Source organism: Oncorhynchus tshawytscha, linkage group LG19, assembly GCF_018296145.1.
Source record: "Oncorhynchus tshawytscha isolate Ot180627B linkage group LG19, Otsh_v2.0, whole genome shotgun sequence".
Lineage (NCBI taxonomy): Eukaryota > Metazoa > Chordata > Actinopteri > Salmoniformes > Salmonidae > Oncorhynchus > Oncorhynchus tshawytscha.
In genome coordinates, this window is record NC_056447.1 from 34,634,307 (window position 1) to 34,657,447 (window position 23,141).

At 41.7% G+C, this 23,141-nt stretch overlaps 1 protein-coding gene across 3 annotated transcripts in view; it reads left to right on the forward strand.

Moving 5' to 3' along the window:
- The window catches only part of LOC112218678 (excitatory amino acid transporter 2), an 82,122-nt gene that overhangs the window by 52,940 nt on the left and 6,041 nt on the right, over positions 1-23,141 (forward strand). For 2 of the 3 annotated variants that reach the window (XM_024379696.2, XM_024379695.2), the window contains 9 exons: positions 13,490-13,629; positions 15,980-16,132; positions 16,356-16,606; positions 16,883-17,033; positions 17,349-17,475; positions 18,248-18,481; positions 18,683-18,877; positions 20,675-20,809; positions 21,204-21,441. In XM_024379696.2, the coding sequence (XP_024235464.1) occupies positions 13,500-13,629; positions 15,980-16,132; positions 16,356-16,606; positions 16,883-17,033; positions 17,349-17,475; positions 18,248-18,481; positions 18,683-18,877; positions 20,675-20,809; positions 21,204-21,441 (1,614 nt within the window). In that variant the 5' untranslated portion in view covers positions 13,490-13,499. The remainder of the gene's footprint in view (positions 1-13,489; positions 13,630-15,979; positions 16,133-16,355; positions 16,607-16,882; positions 17,034-17,348; positions 17,476-18,247; positions 18,482-18,682; positions 18,878-20,674; positions 20,810-21,203; positions 21,442-23,141) is intronic. The other variant, XM_024379699.2, reaches the window with a different exon arrangement.

A 23,141-nucleotide genomic window follows, 5' to 3' on the forward strand; every position in this document is an offset into this window, starting at 1 on the left:
ACATACATTCCCAGAACCAATGGGAAAACAAAAACATACATTCCCAGAACCAATGGGAAAACAAAAACATACATTCCCAGAACCAATGGGAAAACAAAAACATATATTCCCAGAACAAATGGGAAAACAAAAACATACATTCCCAGAACTTCCAAGGAACCAAATGTGCTAGCTGGGCACTCACTACACCAGAGATGAAGTGCATTCCTGTAGTCCTCTGCTGATCTCTTTTCATCTCTGGCACATTGATCCTCTTCTTGATCATTGAAAGGGCTTTTGTGGGCTGGTGCCTCAAATGAGCAGAGAAAACCTGCTCTGTGGGAACATGCAGAGGTTTCAATGTGTCTAGTACATTTTCTATAGGCTGTTTATACTCACCTGATAGGGATTATTGTCATAACAATTGATGCTAACTGGTACAAAAATCAAGTCCAGGAAACAGAAATATATTTTTGCATGGAAAGATCAGACCTGTGACCTAGTGTTCTAAATCATTATGCATAATGTGACGGTACTGTCTGTGCCTGGAAATATGTCTGGCCAGGGTGGTTCGACCTTAATTCCATTACAGGGAACTAAAGAAAAACAGAAAGGGGATGTTCAGGTTTTTATGGCTACTGTCCCCATGTACACAGAGAGCTAATATTAATAATATGCAATCTCTCCTGGCTCAAAGTGGAGGAGAGATTGACGTAATCATTACTGGTATTTATGAGAGGTATTGACATGTTGAATGCACCGAATTGTCTGTTTGAACTAATGGCACACAGCTCAGACACCCATACTATAAGGGCACAAGGCGAGACCCAAATGCAGACACAGGAGGCAGATGGTTGAGCTCCGATATTTATTATACCAAAAGGTGTAGGCAAAAGGCAGGTCGGGGACAGGCGAGAGTTCATAAACCAGGTCAGAGTCCAAACAGTACCAGGCGATAGGCAGGGTCGAGGTCAGGACAGTCAGGGGTTCAGTGATCAGGTCCGAGTCCAAACAGTACAAGGGGATAGGGAGGCTCGAGGTCAGAACAGGCAGAGTGGTCACGCAGGTGTATTCGGCGTCAGGACAGGCAAGGGTCAAAACCAGGAGGGATAGGAAAAAGCAGAGACTGCGAAAAATAGGAGAAACGCTGGTTGACTTGGCAAAACAAGACAAACTGGCACAGAGAGATGGGAAACACAGGGATAAATACACCGGGGACTAATGGGGAAAACAGGAGACACCTGGAGGTGAGTGGAGACAATCACAAGGACAGGTGAAACAGATGACACATGTATACCCGAGAAGACATGCCACAAGAGGTCTCTTCACAGTCCCCAAGTCTAGAACAGCCTATGGGCGGCGCACAGTACTACATAGAGCCATGACTACATGGAACGCTATTCCACATCAAGTAACTGAGGCAAGCAGTAAAATTAGATTTAAAAAACAGATATAAATACACCTTATGGAACAGCCAGGACTGTGAAGCAACACAAGCATAGGCACAGACACACACACACACACACAACTTAACATACGCACTATACACACATCTACACATGGATTTTGTTCTGTAGATATGTGGTAGTGGTGGAGTAGGGGCCTGAGGGCACACAGTGTGTTGTGAAATCTGTGAATGTATTGCCTTGGCAGCAGCTTATGGGGATCCATAATAAATACAAATACATGTCACCTCTCACCTACTGGGGATCAAGCCTTTAATGGCCTAGTGAGAAGTGCACCTACTAAGAAACCCAATGTCCTTTTCATGATTAATAATACCAGCATTTATGTGTGACAATGCACCTACAGTGTATATTCTATGTGGCAGTAAAATGATAGACAGCCTACTGTCACACTGAAATGTCACCTTTCCCCATGTGTTCTGATGACACCAATGTGAAGTTAGATGTGCCAAAAAATATATGGATATGGACAGACAGGGTGTTTTCTGCTGCAAAATGAATTTGCCACCAATGGAGGATAATGAAGCTGTCGTTCAACCTGATATTTCCAGGGATACGTCATTGTCATGGTAAAGAAGTGAAAGTGATGGGAAGTGTTCACTGATATACAGGCATCCGCCATGCCCTACTGTATCACAGTGAGTGGATACATGCCTTAGCTTAGTGACTGACACCTTCACATCACCTGGGCCAGCAGCCAATAGCTACTGTTCTGAACTCAAATACACTGACCAGGCCTCTGAGGCCTCCAATTAAATTAAATGAAATCAAATTAAATGTTATTTGTCAAATGCGACGAATACAACAGGTGTAGAAATGCTTACTTGCGAGCCCTTAAATGGAAGGACCCTTTTTTTTCAATTTTCATCTAAAATGACACACCCAAACCTAACTGCCTGTAGCTCAGGACCTGAAGGAAGGATATGCATATTATTGATACCATTTGAAAGGAAACATTTTGAAGTTTGTGGAAAATTGAAATGACTGTAGGATAATTTTACACATTCGATCTGGTCAAAGATAATACAAACAAAAAAACATGCATTTTATTTCTACATTTTTTTCATCATCTTTGAAATGCAAGAGAAAGGCCATTAAATCACATAGTAGTTTAGGTGCAATTTAGATTTTGGCCATCAGATGTCAGCAGTGTATGTACAAAGTTTCCGACTGATCCAATAAAGAATTGCATTACTGCACAAAATGTTGTATCAACTCTGCTCAAATGTGACAAATTGGTCAATTTATACATTTTAAAGTTCATAATTATAGAGAACATACAAAAATTATATGGTAATAAAACATGTACATTTACACACTCCCAAGAATGTCATAAACGATAGATAATTAGCTTCCCTACAGAAAAGACACTAACCTTCACACATCAAGATGGCCGGGAGGGGTGGGTGCGGGGCTAGACACAGCAGGGGCTCAAACTGTAGAACCCAGTTCGTACATTTGAATATAAAAATGGATTTTATCAAACAAAACTGTGCTACATTTTATCTCTGGGACCCTCATGATGACAAATCAGAGCAAGATTACTGAATGCAAGTACATTATTTACCTTCAGATGTGAATGTATCACACCAGATAAAAGTGTTTTGTTGTTGTGCACTCTCCTCACACAACAGCATGGTATTTAATAGCTACAATAAATTGGACACTTCAGTTAGATCAACAAGAATTTAAGCTTTCTGCCCTTATAAGACATGTCTATGTCCTGGAAAGTTGACTGTTACTTGCAACGTCATTCTAGTCACATTAGCGCATGTTATCAACAACCGTCCCGGTATAGGGACACCGATCCCATAGAGGTTTTAACCAACAATGCAGAGTTTTTTAAAAAGTAAGTAAGTAAGATTTTATTTTGTTAATGAATAAACTAAAGTAAAAAAGTAACACAATAAAATAACAATAACATGCCTATATACAGGGTGTACCGGTTTCAAGTCAATGTGCGGGGATCCAGGTTAGTCGAGGTAGTTGAGGTAATATGTGACCGACTGATTCGATTCAGTCTTATGTAGCAAAATTTGAAATTGTGTTTTTTACATTGGACAAAAGTAGAGACTCAGAGCTAGAAAATGGTATATCATGCACTACAGTTGAGGAACGATGTGAAGGTAATTCTGCTTTGAAAGTTGATAAACTTGTAACCTCACTTTTGATAAAAATGTACTAAACAGCCTACGATTTATGCCCGGGGTGTAGTGGAGGATTATGTTATGCCCGGGGTGTAGTGGAGGAAGGAGTCAGACGCAGGAGACACAGGAGAGTTCAAGTAGGCACTTCTTTATACACCGACCAGGTGAAAACCGACGCCACTCAAAACAAATACCCCAAAACACAGGGAACGAAACAGTATAACAAAAACAGCTCACGTACACGAACAACCGTGACATACATGCGTGTACAACGAGTACATGCGGTCCGGCTGGCTAATAAAGCCCAACTAATAACCTAATTGACAACAGGTGTAACTAATAAACAGACAAGGAGGAGGAGGAAAAAAATCAGTGGCAGCAAGTAGGCCGGTGACGACGACCACCGAGCGCCACCCGAACGGGAAGGGGAGCCACCTTCGGTAGGAGTCGTGACAGATTTCAAGACTAAAGGCTGTCTTATACTACTGGTGTGTTCGTAAATTTAATCTGAAGTGCCAGAGTATGCTCTGCAGGTTCCTAAACTCAGAGTTTTGTCAGATTGTCAGTTCGTAAATTCCGAGCGTTTTGCTCTTGGAGCGTAGGGTTGATCTGAGCGTAGGGTAGTAGAGTTGAGTAGCGGTCTGACCTAACAACAGCAGTCAAGCACCCAAGCTAACTTGGTGTTGGTGACTACAACTTTGTTGCTTGAAAAAAATGTATTATGCTTTTTTGCCAACGTTTACTGACACCGGTATTTTTCAACGGGTGCTGAGCGTTCGTAAATTCGTCAGTTATTCTGCGCTCTGGCACACTCAGAAGAGAGTGCTCTGAAATCAGAGTAGATAACCAGAGTGAATTTACCAGCTATTTCTATCAACAGTTGTCGCAGTGACATAAACATTCTATTGAAATAGTTACTTTCATGGTGGAGTCTTTTGTTTAGACAAGTAGCTAGCTAGCTAAACAATGAACCATAATCCCAACTCATAACATTACTACCCTGCATGAATCTGCAGGTAGCTAACCAACCAGGTTCAATGTTAGCTAGCTAACATTAGATTGTAAATAGCAATGCAAATGGCTCTGAGATGCAAATAATATTCCTACACAGATCATACATGTAACATTAGCTAGGTATCCAGCCAGCTAACGTTAGCTACCTAGCTAACTGTACACTTTACCTTGAAATTAAACAACTTTCTGACAAAATTATAAATGTGTATTATCTGAAAATGTAGCTAGCTAGACTCTTATATACATGGATGGACGCTTCTCTCTCTATGTCACGGATGCCATGGTTGCCCTTAGTTTGGAGATTTAGTCCGGAGACGGGTGTTTTATACAACAGCCTTCTGTTTGTTCTCTTTTCGACTCCTGCATATTTGCAATCAAACGCCAGAATTTTCTCCATCTCCTTAGCTATCATACTCTAATTACACTGATTTCAAAACTCTGTCCTCCAGAAAGTGGAGAGCAACACTACTGCAGTTCTACTACGTGACATCTTTCAACAAAAAAAAACACGTTAGAAAGGATTACCTACACATACAAACCAGCTCATATTGGAGACTAAAGTGGGCTAAATGGCAGAACAATCCGAACTCATCTCTCGGCATATCCAGCCCACTCATTATCTCAGCCAATCATGGCTAGTGGGATGTTTGCTGACTTTTTCCGTGGCTAAACCAACTAGGCTTGTAATTTAACAATTGTATTTGTATTTACAGATGGCATACATGTTTGTAATTAAGGCACATGAAAGTTCACATGTTCCAGGAGACATTTCTGTCCAAAAATAGATTTAGACTAAATTGAGAACTGTTGTCCAAATCTGTGTTTCTCAGTTCTCTCCTCATGGACCCCCAGCCGTTAGAGAGTTTGATTCAACTTGTCTATTAACACAATAATAACTCATATGGAATTGTAACAATATAATGTGGCTAACCAGAATAACAAAACGTGTTTTTCATAATATTATTTGTAGAACCTTTGAGATTGAGAAAGATACATGTTATGTAAAGATAAATGTTATGTAAAAAAACATGAAAAAGGTTTCAATATACTGTAGCACCAAAAAGGGTTGTAATGATAGCAGAACACTTTTTGGTAATGATAGCAGAACCCTTTTTGGTGATATAACCTCTTTTTAATGGTTCTTTATAGAACCTCGGGAAATGGTTCATTATAGCACCATAAAGGTTTCATTCAGAACCTTATGAGCATGTTTTTTTTATAGAACCTTCAAAAAAGCATTCGATATAGCACCAAAAATGGAACTGCTATTATTATGAGTCAAATAACCCTTATTTGGCACTATATAGAACAATTTGTTTTAAGTGTGTGTTCCTATCGATTGGTCCAGTTTACCACCTACATAAACATTATGCAACCCTATTTTTACAGAGATAAAGTTGTCATGTAATACAATCTAATTTATGGTAGCCTAGTGGTTAGAGCGTTGGACTAGTAGCGTTGGACTAGTAACCGGAAGATTGGAAGTTCAAAACCCCTGAGCTGACAAGGTACAAATCTGTCGTTCTGCCCCTGAACAGGCAGTTAACCCACTGTTCCTAGGCCGTCATTGAAAATAAGAATTTGTTCTTAACTGACTTGCCTAGTTAAATAAAGGTAAAAAAAAATTGAAGCAATGACGGGTTTAGATCTAATGTTGTGGTTCATCATTCATTCTGCTTTTAAAGTCTCTAAAAAGCTTTGAAATAAGCCCCTCGTTTAGAGTCAGAAGAAAATTGGAACATTAGGAACTCTCATCCTAAACACCAGCAGTCAAATGCACACAAATACTCTATAATGCAAACAAAATTAGCCAGAGGCCAGGGAAATGCCAACTTGAGACAAAACTCTCCAGGGAGGTTCCCAGTGAGGTAATGGGAGGGGGGACTTTAATGGTGAACTGATTTCAGCTGACTTCTCCAGCAGCCCAGAGGAAAACACAGGTTCCCCTTGCGGTGTGCCACGGTGAGCCTTCACTGAGAGAAGATATAGGGAAAGAGTGGATGTAGAGAGGTGGAGGAGACAGTCTATAATAGGGCCTATTGGAGATGACGGGGAAGGGTACAAGGGTAACAGACAGACTGACTGACAGTTTGATCTCATCTTGACCATATACAGGATCTCTCTTCCTTTCTTTATATCACACATTCTTTCTCAACACCATCCTTACTCCTCTTTCTCTCTACCTCATATTTTCAATATTTCTCAATTGTATGTCCTGAGGTTCCACTCAGTATGGCCTACAGGAACTTAAATGGAACTGAAATGGGGCTTTTGACCAGTAATTACCAGTCTGTCTATACTCTGCAATACTATTGTGGTCACAAACAGTAGCAGATGGGAGGAAAGCAGGGGCGAATCATGTAGATGTTTTAAGTATCCTAACTAATTGAATGGGAAGTGATTGCTCATTTGACCAGTCTATACAAGTTGAGTCTATTTCTGTTGAGTTGTGAGTGTGCTAATTGGAAAAATGAGAGTAGAGGAGAGGCAGCTGTGGCTGTCACACAACACTTGCTCAGGGATTGAAGAGAATGGTGATGACATGTTGGGAAAGAGAATGATTAGATGGCTGGAGCACAAGGGCATGTACACACTCAGATTTTTTTAAATATAATTTTTGTAATGTCCAACCAGCCAATAACCGCAGACCAGATGTAACCATGTCAGCCCAGGACCTCTACATCTGGCTTCTTCACCTGCGGATCGTATGAGACCAGTACAAACTGTCAGAAACTATCTCAGGGAAGCTTATCTGCATGCTCGTTGTCCTCACCAGGGTCTTGACCTGATTGCAGTTTGGCGTCACAACCGACTTCAGTGGGAAAATGCCCACCTTCGATGGCCACTGGCACGCTGGAGAAGTCTGTTCCTCACAGATGAATCCCGGTTTCAACTGTACCGGGCAGATGGCAGACAGCGTGTGTATGCCACGTCGTGTGGGCGAGCGGTTTTCTGATTTCAACGTTGTGAACAGAGTGCCCCATAGTGGCAGTGGGGTTAGGGTATGGGCAGGCATACAGACACCAAACACAATTGTATTTTATCAATGGGAATTTGAATGCACAGAGATACTGTGATGAGATCCTGAGGCCCATTGTCGTGCCATTCATCCGCAGCCTTTACTTCATGATTCAGTATGATAATGCACAGCCCCATATCACAAGAATCTGTACACAATTTCTGGAAGCTGAAAATGTCTCAGTTCCTCCATGGCCTGCAAACTCACCAGACATGTCACCCATTGAGCATGTTTGGGATGCTCTGGATTGATGAGTACAACAGCATGTTCCAGTTCCCGCCAATATCCAGCAACTTTGCACAGCAATTGAAGAGCACTGGGGCAGCATTCCACAGGCCACAATCAACAGCCTACTCAACTCTATGCGAAGGCAAATGGCGGTCACACCAGGTACTGACTGGTTATATAATCCACACCCATACTTTTTTTAAAGATCTCTGTGGCCAACATATGTATATCTGTATTCCCAGTCATGTGAAATCCAAAGATTTATTTCAATTCAACTGTAACTCAGTAAACATTTTGAAATTGTTGCATGTTCGGTTATATTTTTGTTCAGTGTATGTATACTATTCTCTCTAGTAAGTTGTTCCTTCCAAGGTGCACCACAGAGCACAGATATGCAAGACAGGACGCTAGGTACTCTAGTTCATGCAAACAGTATCGTCAGTGAAGGAGGTGAGCGAGTGTTGCGTGACACACACAGCATTTGATTGCAATTTTGCTGCAGGTGATAGGCAGGACTCGCAGGAGGTATGTTTGTAAATTAAGTTTATCAAGCTATGCAGCATATTGATTTACTTATTGATTAACAAATATAATGAAAATGTTTTGTTGTTTTACTGTAGTACTAGCCACCTATTGTAGCAATTTCAGATTAACTCACATTAACTCACATTAAGCATCTCCAATCCAAAATGTAACCTAGAATCTGCTTCCTATTTCGCAACAAAGCATCCTTCACTCATGCTACCAAACATACCCTCGTAAAACTGACTATCCTACCGATCCTTGACTTCGGAGATGTCATTTACAAAATAGCCTCCAACACTCTACTCAGCAAATTGGATGAAGTCTATTACAGTGTCATCCGTTTTGTCACCAAAGCCCCATATACTACCCACCACTGCGACCTGTATGCTCTCGTTGGCTGGCCCTCGCTTCATATTCGTCGCCAAACCCACTGGCTCCAGGTCATCTATAAGTCTTTGCTAGGTATCTCAGCTCACTGGTCACCATAGCAGCACCCACCCGTAGCACACGCTTCAGCAGGTATATTTCACTGGACACCCCCAAAGCCAATTCATGCTTTGGCCGCCTTTCCTTCCAGTTCTCTGCTGCCAATGACTGGAACAAACTGCAAAAATCACTGAAGCTGGAGTCTCATATCGCCCTAACTAACTTTGAGCATCGGCTGTCTTAGCAGCTCACAGAGCATTGCACCTGTACATAGCCCATCTGTAAATAGCCCATCCAACTACCCTATCCCCATATTGTTTTTTTGTTTTTTTTGCTCCTCTGCACCCCAGTATCTCTACTTGCACATTCATCTTCTGCATATCTATCACTCCAGTGTTTAATTGCGAAATTGTAATTACTTGTAATTGTTTTTCTGTTGTGTTATTGACTGTACATTTGTTTATTCCATGTGCAACTCTGTGTCGTTGTTTGTGCCGCAAAGTATCATTGTACATATTTAATTAATTATGACAATTGAACAGTTTGAGGTGTTCTCAGATAACCTATTCAGAAAAAAATATATACATAGAATTAGGCGTAATGATTATGGCTTTAGATTGCAGGACAAAGCTGTTTCAGGTGTATGATAAATGCTAAATGTTTCTAACTGCCTCCCTCATGACCCCCCTCCCCCCCATCGTCATGTACTTTGTGCCAACTCTAAAATAATGGATGCATGATGCCTCTGTTGCGGAGAGTGACATGTCTTTGTATCTCACTTCATACATCTGTATTATGTCATTCTCAATCCACTGTCCCAGCAATGTTTTAAAACATCAGTCGATTATTTTACATACAGAGACTAGAGACAACCAAAATTGGTACTGGGAAAGGTCCCAGAACATTTGTTCGGTCACGGCCAATGTTCTCATAACACAAAAACTGTCCAGTTGGGGTGATGCTTATAGAGTGTTTGTATAAAACATTCACCTGATGTTTCTAGAATGTTCCTAGAACACATTTAATCTGTTCTTTAAGCCTCTGCGCCAAGCTGTGGCCTTGTGTGCTTTTTTCAGACAGATATGATCAATCAGGACACAGAATATAATTTCTGGGTTATTAAAATGTTCCCATCCTCTTCATATATTGTGTACTTGTAACATTGTAATTTATGATTTTCTTTCTTCATCACGTGTTGAAAGTCTCATGAAATGTGATTTTAGTTGGATATGGCTTCCTTTAAATAACTTGTATTCTTGTGTATTCATGTGCTTCTTAAATACAGACTCAGAAACTTCAAATCAGAAAACCTTTTCTCAATTTCAAAATCACATTTCATAACACTTTCAACACACGTTCTAGCAACGTCAGGTGAATGTTTTATACAAACATTCTATAATCATCACCACGAATGGACCGTTCTTGTTTTATGAGAACATTTGTTGTGACCTTAAGAAATGTTCTGGGAACTTTCACATAACCAATTTTGGTTTGCTGGTAAAACATTAATTGTATATTGTGCATTTACATTACCTGAAATCCTAATGTGAACTTTTGGGGAATGTGCTGTGGTAGTTACAGATGTTGTGCTCAACATTTTAGTGTATGTTAGGAGAACATTCCAAAGATATTTCATTTCAAATAAAACAATTGAAATAAAAACATTTTGTTATCAAAAACATTCTCTGAATTCCCATTCTCTGAATGTTTTGGGGATGTTATCATCCTAATGTTAGATAAAACTAGAACCTAACTAGAACTTAATGGAAATCTGAGCTAATGTTCTGGGAATGTTCCCGGTTTGCTGGGATGATTGTTTCACTTGTTATCATTGACTCTATTAAGGAAGTGTGACAGTTAATAGATGACAAAAAAGGACAAAGAGAAAACAAACTTTGACCGCACCCCTGGGGTTAGCAGTACCACAGTCACAAATACACTGAGTGTGTCCCAGATGCCACAATAGACCTCTGTTCCTCACATCCTTACCCTCATGGACAGTAATGGCTGAAAGTACTTGATAGACTTCCACATCATCATCATTTCTTAAGTATTTTCAGAATTGTAGAGAGAAAGAAGAACAGAACACAGAAAGAGAGCAATGTAGCTAAGATTCTTTATTCTCTTGTAGGACGAAGCCAAAGTATTGACGGATTGATTTTTCTAAACTACCTTATAGGTTCAATGTCGCACAATAGGACAACATTAGAGATTTTTTATTTCACTAGACAAGTCGGGTAAGAACAAATTCTTATTTACAATGACAGCCTACACCACCCAAACCCAGACGACCCTGTGCCAATTGTGCACCACCTGATGGGACTCCCAGTCATGGCCTCTTTGTGATACAGCCTGGAATTGAACCTGGGTGTCTGTTGTGACACTTCAAGCACTGAGATGCAGTGCCTTAGACCGCTGTGCCACTCGGGTATTAGATTGAATCAGATCAAGTGTTAACCGGTGATAGCCGACACCCACATAGCTGATGTTTTGGCGATGTCGGAGGTGTAACTGTGTTGGAGCTTTCAAATTGGTGAGAAGCTGCTCTTGATCATTGTCACGAAGCCACACCTGACCCACTTGCGTTAGAAGTTCAGAACAAGAAAGTGTAGGCTATATAGAAATAATAATGTTCAAAATTAAAATGATTTAAGGTCAGCCTAATCAAGGTGTAGATTACATCTCACATTCCAGTGTTCAAACTTGTAAACAAAGCTGAATGGTGTTTTTCTTAATGCGACTTAACGTCCGCTTTAGGTATAATGCGACTTAATGTCCGCTTTAGGTATAATGACAAGAGCTGCTTGTGGATTTGACAGCTCTAACACAGTTCCACCTCCAGCACCGTCAACACAACCATTATGCGGATGTCGGCTAAAGCGGATCTGATTGAGTAGAGCCCTAATTGGACACACAGGCATGCATACAGTATACGTACACACACAACAACACACGCCAAGGAGAAGACTGGAGAAAGGCAATCTCAGCCTGTATAATGATGTGTATAAGGCTTGGCTACAGGATAAAGCAGCTGGCCTGCTCCCAGGCACACAGATGGAGCAAACACTTCCACTTATTCATTTCCTATTGCATACGTGTGAAATGCAGAAAGGACATGTCAACACCATGCACAGGCACACATTAGTCATCATCACGGCTGTTATTATCGTTTTTTTTTAAATGACAGAACTAAATAAAAAGTTAGTCACAAAAAAGTATTGCTTTTGTTTGTTGGAGGAGAAGTCATATTAACATAGAAGGAAGTGTAATAAAAATGGCATTTATTTGACAATGTAATTTTGAGAGAGCTACTGCATGAATGCTCTTTGTAGAATTTTCCTTTTTCCTCTTTTTTCATGACATTTAGACCGAGGGCGAGGGGGGAGTGGGGAGCGGTGTCAAGGAGGCAGGAGATTACCCACTGGGCACACACTGGCTGAATCAACGCTGTTTCCACCTCATTTCAAGGAAGTTATGTTGAACCAACATTGAATAGACGTTAAATTGACATCTGTGCCCATTGGCTATTCTGATATGATTAACTATGAATGGCACTCACATTAGTTCTCCTGTCATAGTGCTAGCCAATACAAGATGTGATCTAAAACGCACAGAAAAGAACCCTCTGATTCAGCAGAATAACAAATTAGAGCAACATACAAAGTACAGTAATAGTTACAGTATACAGTTACAGGCACTTAAATCCAGGCTATTTCTCTCTCTCTTTCTTTCTCTCTCTCTATTGCTCTCTCGCTCTCTTTCTCTTTCTCTCGCTCTCTGTTTCTCTTTCTTGCCTTTATCCCTACTCTATTCTTATCTCATCATCTCTAATGGGATAGTCAGATTAAGCAGTTAAGGGAACCCTCTTTTCTAAGTATGTAGTGATGGCACACAAAATGTAGTTAACATTTAGTTAACATTTGCCTCAAGTTCACAGTCAAAAAAGGGGTGGGATAAAGTTTAAATACTCCATAGACTGGACAGCCAAGTGAATACAATTATTGACTTTATCTGACAGCTCTGGGACTTGACTTAAAATGCTGCCTCAGATAACAAGACCCTGTCAACAACCGATCTAAGTCTCCAAAATACACCATCTGTTCTGATTAAACAGACTTTGAATTCCCTGCCTCTGAGGGAATTAAGTTTTTTAATCACCATCTCACAGCTGTCGAAGTAACCCTGGGCCACCTTGTCATGACAACCTGCTAGGCAACAAGCATCACTACAGAGATACCAGAGCACTTATTGCATGACCTGCACTTCTAATGTCCTCTATGTATTTAGCAACTGATCATCTCACATTAGGCAAGTCAGTTAAGAACAAATTTTTAACTGTGGGGAAACTGCCTTGTTCTGTGGCAGAACAACATATTTTTACTTTGTCAGCTCAGGGATTTGATCTTGCAACCTTTTGGTTACTGGCCCAACACGCTAACCACTAGGCTACCTGCCACCCCATATCTCATATTTAACTCTAGAGACTCAATCTAATCCAGCCTCCTTCCTCACCCTCACAATATGAGGACAGTCGCAATGGCACATGTGCTGATCATATAATGTACATCTATGGCTTCTCCAAACATGTGACTGCATTGGCATGTCAGACGCAGGTTATGCATATTAAAGTAACTAATTCTCACTCCCTCTGTCTGTGGCTCTGTCTGTCTCTCTCTCTTACACAGTGCCGGCATCATGCCTAAGCAAGTGGAGGTGAGGATGCATGAGAGTCATCTGGAGCCCATAGAGGCCAGGCCCAGGAACAAATGTATCAGCTGCTTCTCTTCTCTCTTCAAGAACCTGCTGCTCACACTCACCGTGCTCGGTCAGTACTATTGTCAGCTGTTTTACCAAGCACACAATCACAATCTCTCTCTCTCTCTCTTTCTCTCTCTCTCTCTCTTCTTCTCTCTCTCTCTCTCTCTCTTCTGTCTGTTTGTGTCTTCCTGTTTGCCTGCATGTCTGCCTATCCATATAATGTTTAATGACAAAGATGAATTTCTTAATTGATATATCAGAGCCCATCATGTGTCTCAAACACCTCTTGAGACACCAACGGTTTAACGTTGAGGCAGAGAAAAAGACAAGCATGGGGTGGGTTAAACACAAGGCAATTCCGACAGATGACACGGTTCAGTATTCTGGCCAGATGTGCTCTGTCCTGTTATGTTAGTGGCCAGGGCAATCGAGAGGAGAGGAGCAGCCATCTGTGCTGGCCCAGCAAGCCAGGTGGCAGGTGCCCTGATCTTCCCTAGCTCAGTACCACCTGGTGCCCCCTCACCACCACCACCTGGCACCCTCCCTTCCCTTATGTGTAGAGTGAGCCATAGATAGAAATAGACTCTGATTATGGATTTATCTGCAGTTCAGGTCATGTGGTCAGGAACAACTCCTGGCCCTAGTCATGTGTAATGTGAGGACATAGCAGGGAAGGATATGATAGTCATTTACTATAATGGAATGATGGGCAGAGTGGTAGTGACGCTAAAAATACCCTTTTTGTTTCAGGTCACAGCGGTTTTGTTTGCATTCCGTGGTTTTATGTGTGTTCAAATGAACACGTGTGTGAAAATAAATGAGTGTGTGTGTGTGTGTGTGGGTGTGTCTGTAAGTATGTGCGTGCGTGCGCGCATGTTTATTCATAATATATACAACAGACCATTTGGCAGAACACTTTCATAGCGGCTCCCTTAGTGGCATCAATAATCTGCCATTATGGAAGTTGCATAAGGGCTTGGATGAGGGGTTGGGATGGGGTTAGAGATGTAGGATGCTCCATGCACAGGAAAACAAATGCCTTCCTCATCCAGCAGGTGTGCAGCACCAGTAGGGTGAGGTTACGTTTCTGAAGCTGTGCGTGAATGTAAAACAGCTGACAGATATCTGTGAGATTAAAAGGCTTGAATTGCCCCTCTCAGGGCCTGTGATCTTTGGCAGGGATCTAGCAGCAGAGGAAGTGCAACCTACAGGGGGTGAGGGGTGGGGGCTTGGGACTGGGCCTAGCCTTGTCAAGCTTGAGCAGGACAGAGAGAGAGACAGAACCGGGGACAGGGACAGGGACTGACTACAGGGCCAGTGTGCAGACGGGACTGCAGGGGGCAGGAGCATTCAGAGTTCAGCTCTCTCTCTGGGGCACAGGGGGAGGAGGGGGTTGGGGTGGAAGGACACGGATAGAGAGTTTGGGGTGTTGGGGGACCAGGGTCTAGTTTTCTATCTAGGATACATGTAGATTGGATTTGGGAAGTGGGTTAGGGATGTTTTCCAAGGTTGAACCATGGGAAGCAAAGGAGGTCTGATGGGGTTGAGGGCACATGGCGATAAAGTCAGGGCCATTGTAGGATCAGAGGAGTGTGTTATTGTTTTCCTCAGGACTCCCCTTGCTTATAGGCCTACTCCATATAGTGGAGTATAGTGAGAGTGATATTATCATACCCTGATGCTAACTGAGTGTTCCTAGAAAACCTGATTCAGAGGGAATAGAGATGCTCCTCTCCCTGTCTGAAGCTCTGACTCCTCCTCTGTCTTCAAAGAGACCCGCTCTTAATCCTCTATCAGACTCTATCAGCCTGTCTCACACTGGGACTCAAATCTGTCTCCCCCATCCACACCTACCCATTGTCCCCTACACATGCAATCCACAGCCTCTCATAACCAGATGCAGACTGATAAATTAATACGCAACGAGAAGCAGCAATTTAAGGCAGACCTATGGAAATTAAATATTGTTATTGTTTGTTAATATTCCTATAGATGCCTTTATATCATAAGCAAGTCTTATTTGGAAATTATTCTCATTATCGCCAAAATCTCTCTGCACAGTTTTACAGCATGTTTTCTAAATGGAGAAAGTCCTTATCACCCCGGACCTTCTCACAAGGGAGCCAGACACAGCACTCTTGGGTCACTTCCAAATCCCACCTGTTCTTAACTCCTTGGCCCCTGAGTTAGGGACCTATTGCCTTCCCTGCACTAGGGTAATCATGAACACTGTGGCACACAACCTCCTCACTACTGCTTTCTCTCCCTCTGCACTGGTCTCTGTCTCTGGTCACGATGTAGTATTGGTTCCCCTCTCCTCTTATGGTGTCTCTCTCATTCCTCTGGCTGCAGACATAGGGGATTCCCTCCGTATCTATTAGTATTCTTTCACACCCTTCCCCCCTCTCATTCTCCAGGTGTGATTCTGGGGGCTGTGTCTGGGATGCTGCTTCGTTATGCCTCTCCCATCCACCCAGACATTGTCATGGTGATCGCTTTCCCTGGAGACATCCTGATGAGGATGCTGAAGATGTTGATCCTGCCTCTCATCATCTCCAGTTTAATCACAGGTATGGTATGGTACAGTCATAGGTTCAACATAGGAGAGAGAACTACTGTTTTTAAATATAGTTTGTTCAGTTTATTATTTATTAGTATCAATCATCATCTTTCCCTTTTAGCACTTCAAAGTAACTTAATAGGCCTATACTTATTCCATACTGGTATAACAACACATATTCAATCTGAAAGAGGAAAAATGCCAGGTTTAGAAGTGCTTGTTTTTGGCTGTAGGTCTGGCTGGTCTAGATGCTAAGTCTAGCGGTCGCCTGGGAACAAGGGCTATGGTCTACTACATGTCCACCACGGTGATTGCTGCTGTGCTGGGAGTCATCCTGGTACTGGCCATCCACCCCGGAAACCCCAAGATGAAAGAGCAGCTGGGAGATGGCCAAAAACATGATGATGTGTCCAGCCTGGATGCCTTCTTTGACCTCATCAGGAACCTATTTCCTGAGAACCTGGTACAGGCCTGCTTCCAACAGGTAAAATACACTACAACACCCACATTTATTTAACGAGGTGAGTCAATTTTTAGCAAATGTTTTTAACAACAATGGCCTGGATGAGAGAGTCAATAAGGGCCTGGATGAAAGAGTCAATAAGGGCCTGGATGAGGCAACCCCTGAACAAGTCTTATGAAGACCACAATGACTTAAATGTTTTTGTATTTACATCCTTAGCCCCTTGTTACCAAAAGTTAAGATGGGTTGAGATGTAAGATATTAAGGACTTGTCTGTGTTCTCTTGTCCCACCTCAGATCCAGACAGTCACTAAGAAGGTGGAGAAGGTGATTGAGGAGGACGTCAATGCCACCACCACCCTGGAGGGGCTCCTGTCCAACGCCACCAAGGAACCTGAGTTCATCATCAAGAAGACCCTCCAGTTTAAGAGTGGCATGAACGTGTTAGGTATGGTGGCTTCTCTTTTGGACCAGGCTGCAATTGTTTCTACAACCGCCCAACTGAAAGGAATTGTTCATATAACACTTTTAAAATTGTCTTTACTTATTTGTCTGAGAATAAACCAGTGCATAACATACAGTATCACACTTTAAGTGATCCCTGGGTGGAGCTAATTCTGTCTCACTAACTGCAGCAGATTTTTATTCATCATAAAAACAACTTCTCCATTCACTATGATCTTCTGTCTTCATATCTCTCTGTGAGCCCAATTTACTCCACTCATTCCCAGCTGTGATTCCCTATCCTGACTGTGTGATGCAGGTGTGATTGGCTTCTTCATTGCCTTTGGCATTTGCATGGGGAAGATGGGAGAGAGGGCCAAGCTCATGCTGGAGTTCTTCAACATCCTCAACGAGATTGTTATGAACCTGGTCATCATGATCATGTGGTAAGAGATCTTTAGCCTTTCAAGCCCATTCTATATGGACCTACGGTAGCCATAAAAACGAGAGGAAGCTGATGGGAGGAGTTATTGGAGGATAGGCTCATTGGGTGGCAGATAGTTCATTGGGTGGCAGGTAGCATAGCGGTTAGAGTGTTGGGCCAGTAACCGAAAGATTGCTGATTCGAATACCTGAGCCATCAAGGTGACAAATATGTTGATGTGTTCTTGAGTAAGGCACTTATCCCCTTATTTGCTCCAGGGGTGCCGTGCTACTAAAACAACACATTTCATTGCACCTATTTGGTGTATGTGACAAATAAACATGTCTTTTTTATTGTAATGGCTGGAATGGAATCAATAGAACGGAGACAAGCATGTTTCATGTGTTTGTTACCGTTCCATTTATTCCTTTCCAGACAATACAACGAGACCGTCCTCATATAGGTCCTCCCACCAGGCTCCTCTGATAGAAACATGAGTATTTTTATGATTGCGTTTGGTAATCCGGTATATATTGTAGACGTTGACTGAGAAGGATACCTCTTTCTCTTCAGAGTGTATACAGTGTTAAACACAGGAGGTTGCTGAGGGAAGGACGGCTCATAATAATGTCAGGAATGGAGTGAATGGAATGGTATCAAACAGATGGAAACCATGTGTTTGATGTGTTTGATACCATTCCATTTACTCCGTTCTAGACATTACTGTGAGCACGTCCTCCCCAATTATGGTGCCACTGGCCGCCTGTGGTGTTAAACCTCTCCTCTGCCCCTAGGTACTCTCCCTTCGGTATCTGCTGCCTGATCTGTGGTAAGATCATCTCCATCGATGACCTGGAGGTTGTTGCTAGGCAATTGGGGATGTACATGGTGACTGTAATTGTGGGCTTGATCATCCACGGAGCCATCTTCCTGCCCGCCATCTACTTTGCCATTGTCAGGAAAAACCCCTACACCTTCTTCATGGGCATCTTCCAGGCCTGGATCACTGCCCTAGGGACAGCCTCCAGGTAAGGGCCACAACGTTGGACGCATCAAACTATTTACACTATTTACATCTAACTGCTGTCACTAAATGTACAGGTAACTTTTCATAGAAATATTATACAATTAGTAATATCTTTCATATTACATATGCAGGCTGAACATTGTGGAATAATGAATGCAACACCGTGACTCTCTCATACTGTAGCTGTGTTTGTCTCTGTCAGTGCTGGGACACTGCCTGTCACCTTCCGTTGCCTGGAGGAAAACTTGGGAATCGATAAGAGAGTCACCCGTTTCGTGCTCCCAGTCGGGGCCACCATCAACATGGACGGAACCGCCCTCTATGAGGCCGTGGCGGCCATCTTTATTGCCCAGATGAACAACATCTATCTGGATGCTGGTCAGATCGTCACTGTCAGGTACAGACTGCCATAAAACATACAGTGCCTTCAGAATGTATTCATACCCCTTGACTTATTCCACGTTCTGTCGTGTTACAGCCTGAATTTAAGATGGATTAAATATATTTCTTTCTCACCCAACTACACACAATATCCCATAATGACGAAGTGAAAACATGATTTAATACATTTTTGCTAATTTATTGAAAATTAAAACCAGAAATATCTCATTTACATAAGTATTCACACCCATGGGTCAATACATGTTAGAATCACATTTGGTAGCGATTACAGCTGTGAGTCTTTCTCTGTAAGTCTCTAAGAGCAATGCACACCTGGATTGTACAATATTTGCACATTATTTTGTTTTAAATTCTTCACTCTGTCAAGTTGGTTGGTGATCATTGCTAGACAACCATTTTCAAGTCTTGACATAGATTTTTTCAAGCCAATATAAGTCAAAATGTTAACTAGGCCACCCAGGAACATTCAATGTCGTCTTGGTAAGCAACTCCAGTGTATATTTGACCTTATGTTTTAGGTTATTGTCCTGCTAAAAGGTGAATTTGTCTCCCAGTGTCTGTTGGAAAGAAGACTGAACCAGGGTTTCCTCTATGATTTTGCCAGTGCTTAGCTCTATTGTGTTTCTTTTTATCCTAAAAAACTCCCTAGTCCTTGCCGATGACAAGGATACCCATAACATGATGCAGAAAACACCATGCTTAAATATATGAAGAGTGGTACTCAGTGATGTATTATGTTGGATTTGCCCCAAACGTAACGTGTTGTATTCAGGACATAAAGTTCATATATTTGCTAAATTTTTTCAGTTTTACTTTAGTGCCGTATTGCAAACGGGATGCATATTTGGGAATATTTGTATTCATTCATGGAGAAATCCCTGAGTGGTTTCCTTCCTCTCCGGCAACTGAGTTAGGAAAGACACCTGTATCTTTGTATTGACTGCGTGTATTGAAACAACAAACAAAGTGTAATTAATAACTTCAACATACTCAAAGGGATATTCAGTGTCTGCTTTAAAAAAAATGTTTTTACCCATCTACCAATAAGTGCCTTTCTTTGCGAGGCATTGGAAAACCTCCCTGGTCTTTGTGGTTGAATCTGTGTTTGAAATTCACTGCTCGACTGTGGGACCTTACAGATAATTGAATGTGTGGTGAGGTAGTCATCATAGTCAGAGATGAGGTAGTCATCATGTTAAACACTATTATTGCACACAGAGTGAATCCATGCGACTTATTATGTGACTTGTTAAGCACATTTCTACTCCTGAACTTTTTTAGGCTTTTGCCATAACAAAGGGTTTAAGTACTTATTTCATTTTTTTGTTAATTTATAACAATTCTAAAAACATAATTCTACTTTGACATTATAGAGTATTGTGTGTAGGCCAGTGACATAATATCACATTAAATTGAGGCTGTAACATAACAAAATGTGACTGTGAATACTTTTCTGATCAGGGTGGGAATTTCACTGCCTACCTTATCAATTTAATAAGTAGTGATGTAAATTTCAGCAAATTTAGGGGACACTGTTATTCAAAGACACTTATGGTTACCATACATAGTTATGTGTTTGTGGATTAGGCAGGAATTGAGTACTCATCCTCAGGGATGCCAGTCCAAAATATCCTGAATCCCCATATTATTATTACAGTAACTGTACCCATTAGCCTCAAGTGCAGTTTGGTTAATAGACACAGTCCTTGACCTTTGGACTTTTAAATTGAATCTGTAGAGCAGTTTTAACCATGAACTGGTTTCTCTCCTGTCTCTCTTTCTCCCCATGCAGTCTGACAGCTACCCTGGCCAGTGTTGGTGCAGCCAGTATTCCCAGTGCTGGACTGGTGACTATGCTTCTGATCCTCACTGCAGTGGGCCTGCCAACTCAGGACATCAGCCTGCTGGTTGCTGTTGACTGGCTCCTGTGAGTGGATCTGCATTGCTAGTGATTCAGAACCAAGTTAATGTAGTCATATGTATTCAAAGTCAAGGAGCTGATTGTGGGGATGGCAGGTAGCCTAGTGATTAAAGCGTTGGACTGTAACTGAAAGGTTGCAAGATCAAATCCCCAACCTGACAAGGTAAAAATCTGTTGTTCTACCCCTTAACAAGGCATTTAACCCACTGTTCCTAGGCTGTCATTGAAAATAAGAATTTGTTCTTAACTGGCTTGCCTAGTAAAATAAAAGTGTGTATACAGGATATATACCATGCTCTCAGTTAAAGCTGATTTTTTTCTTACCCCTATCCATCCCGTTTTCTGATCTCCACACAACACTTTGGTGTATTCCCACCCATTCCTTTTTTTCCTATCCCAGGGACCGGTTCCGTACCTCAGTGAACGTGGTGGGAGACTCATACGGCGCGGGCATCGTGTACCACCTGTCCAAGGCTGAGCTGGACGAGCTGGACGCTACACATGGCAAGTCAGATGACATTGAGATGATGAACAAGACCTCGTCCTACTATGATGACCTCAAGAACCACCACGAAAACAACTCCAACCAGTGCGTCCAATATGCCGCTCACAATTCAGTAGTGGTAGATGAGTGCAAGGTACAATTCATGCTTGCTGACATAGAGACTGGTATATAGCTGCCTAACATGCTGCATGCTGCACTGCAAATTTTCTTTTCTCTCTTTCATTTTGCATGTTTGTTTGATGCCATTGTAAATACATACACAGTTATTTTAAGAAGAAACAGAAAAATATAAAAAAATACATGTGTATATATTTCCGTGTGAATTCGCTTGGAATATCAGCTTTTGTGCAATATTTATAAGAATACATTCTAAACTTGCAGCATTTTTTTCTGTTTTTGTAAATACCACAAACGGCCAAACGGCCAATACCATAAATACCCAAATAATTGCAAACCAGAAAACATGCACCCACAAATATGAGACAGTGTCTCTCTCAAGTGCAAATCCAAATCAGTGGGCTTACCCTAATGCCCCTCCCGCCACCACCTCCCCCACTCATCACCCCCTTCCGCCACCACCTCCCCCACTCATCACCCCCCTTCCGCCACCACCTCCCCCACTCACCACCCGGCCTCATTCCCTCTCTTTCAACCTGCTGGGGTTGGATCTGAGAGAGAGGGAAAGCCATCTAAGCTGCGCATGCAGGTTTCACCACTATCTCCTTCCCCAAATCCCTTGTCAAATGATGTGGTTTAGGCTCTTTCTCCCGTCTACTTCAGAGGCCGTGCTGGATTATTCCTGCTGCTTTCTAGGCTTCGTTATTGAATTTGTGATCAAATTAGACTTCATAGGGTTTATGAGAAAACACTGTAGATGTGCATTCTCTTCGTACTCTGTTATATCCATTAAAATGACTTAAATTCCTCTGTCTAACTGGATCATTTTAAAGGGATGTCATATAATTGCAGTGAGAGTGATACAGTGCTTCATTAGCACTACATTTTATGACTGAGCCCTGGCACCCTCCACTGCTATGATGTGGTAGAATTTGGGCTGCTTATTTTGTAGAGCAGCGGGCCTTGCTTTCAAAGGGCCTACTGATGAACCCATTCATTTATTACAGGATCAAGGGTGTTGCCTAGCAACACGGAGGCCCTTGCACTCCAATGGTCTGACCACAACAATATACTGTATTCTGACAGTTTTGTATCCATCCATTAAGCTAGCGAAGCATGGTACAAAGGCTGTTTTCTTCCAATGTTTTCTCTCTTTATTTTCTTGTGTGTGTTGGGTGTACATTAACTAACTCAAATAACTTTTCTAACATTTAACCAAAGACACAAACCATTGTAGAACGCCTTGCAAAATAACTTGTACAGACTAAAATATAACATTGCACTCATTTTGTAGTATTTTGTACATTGTTTAATTTGTATCTGTTTTTGTATTTATAACATTTTATATACCGATCTTCTATTTTAATTTAATCACTCTGTTTTCGCAGAGCATTTTCCTGTACAGCAAGAAACACACATTGTAGCGTAGGCAAGGTTAAAAACGTTTGTAATTTCAACTTGAACATTTCAGACTGGATTTGATTAATGTTTCCAGGGGTTGGAACCAAAATAATTTTCCAATCGTTTAGTTATGAACAGAACCATTATTTGTTTCGTTCTGTTCCACTCTTATGACCTGCAAAATAAAGTTCTGAACCAGTTCAAAACCAAATAAAGTATCGGTTTATAGCGTTCCTTTCTGTTACTTTTTAAACCTGTATTTTTTTTTAACGTTAGCTCTACATTGAATTACTTCATCAATCAGTGCAAATAGAT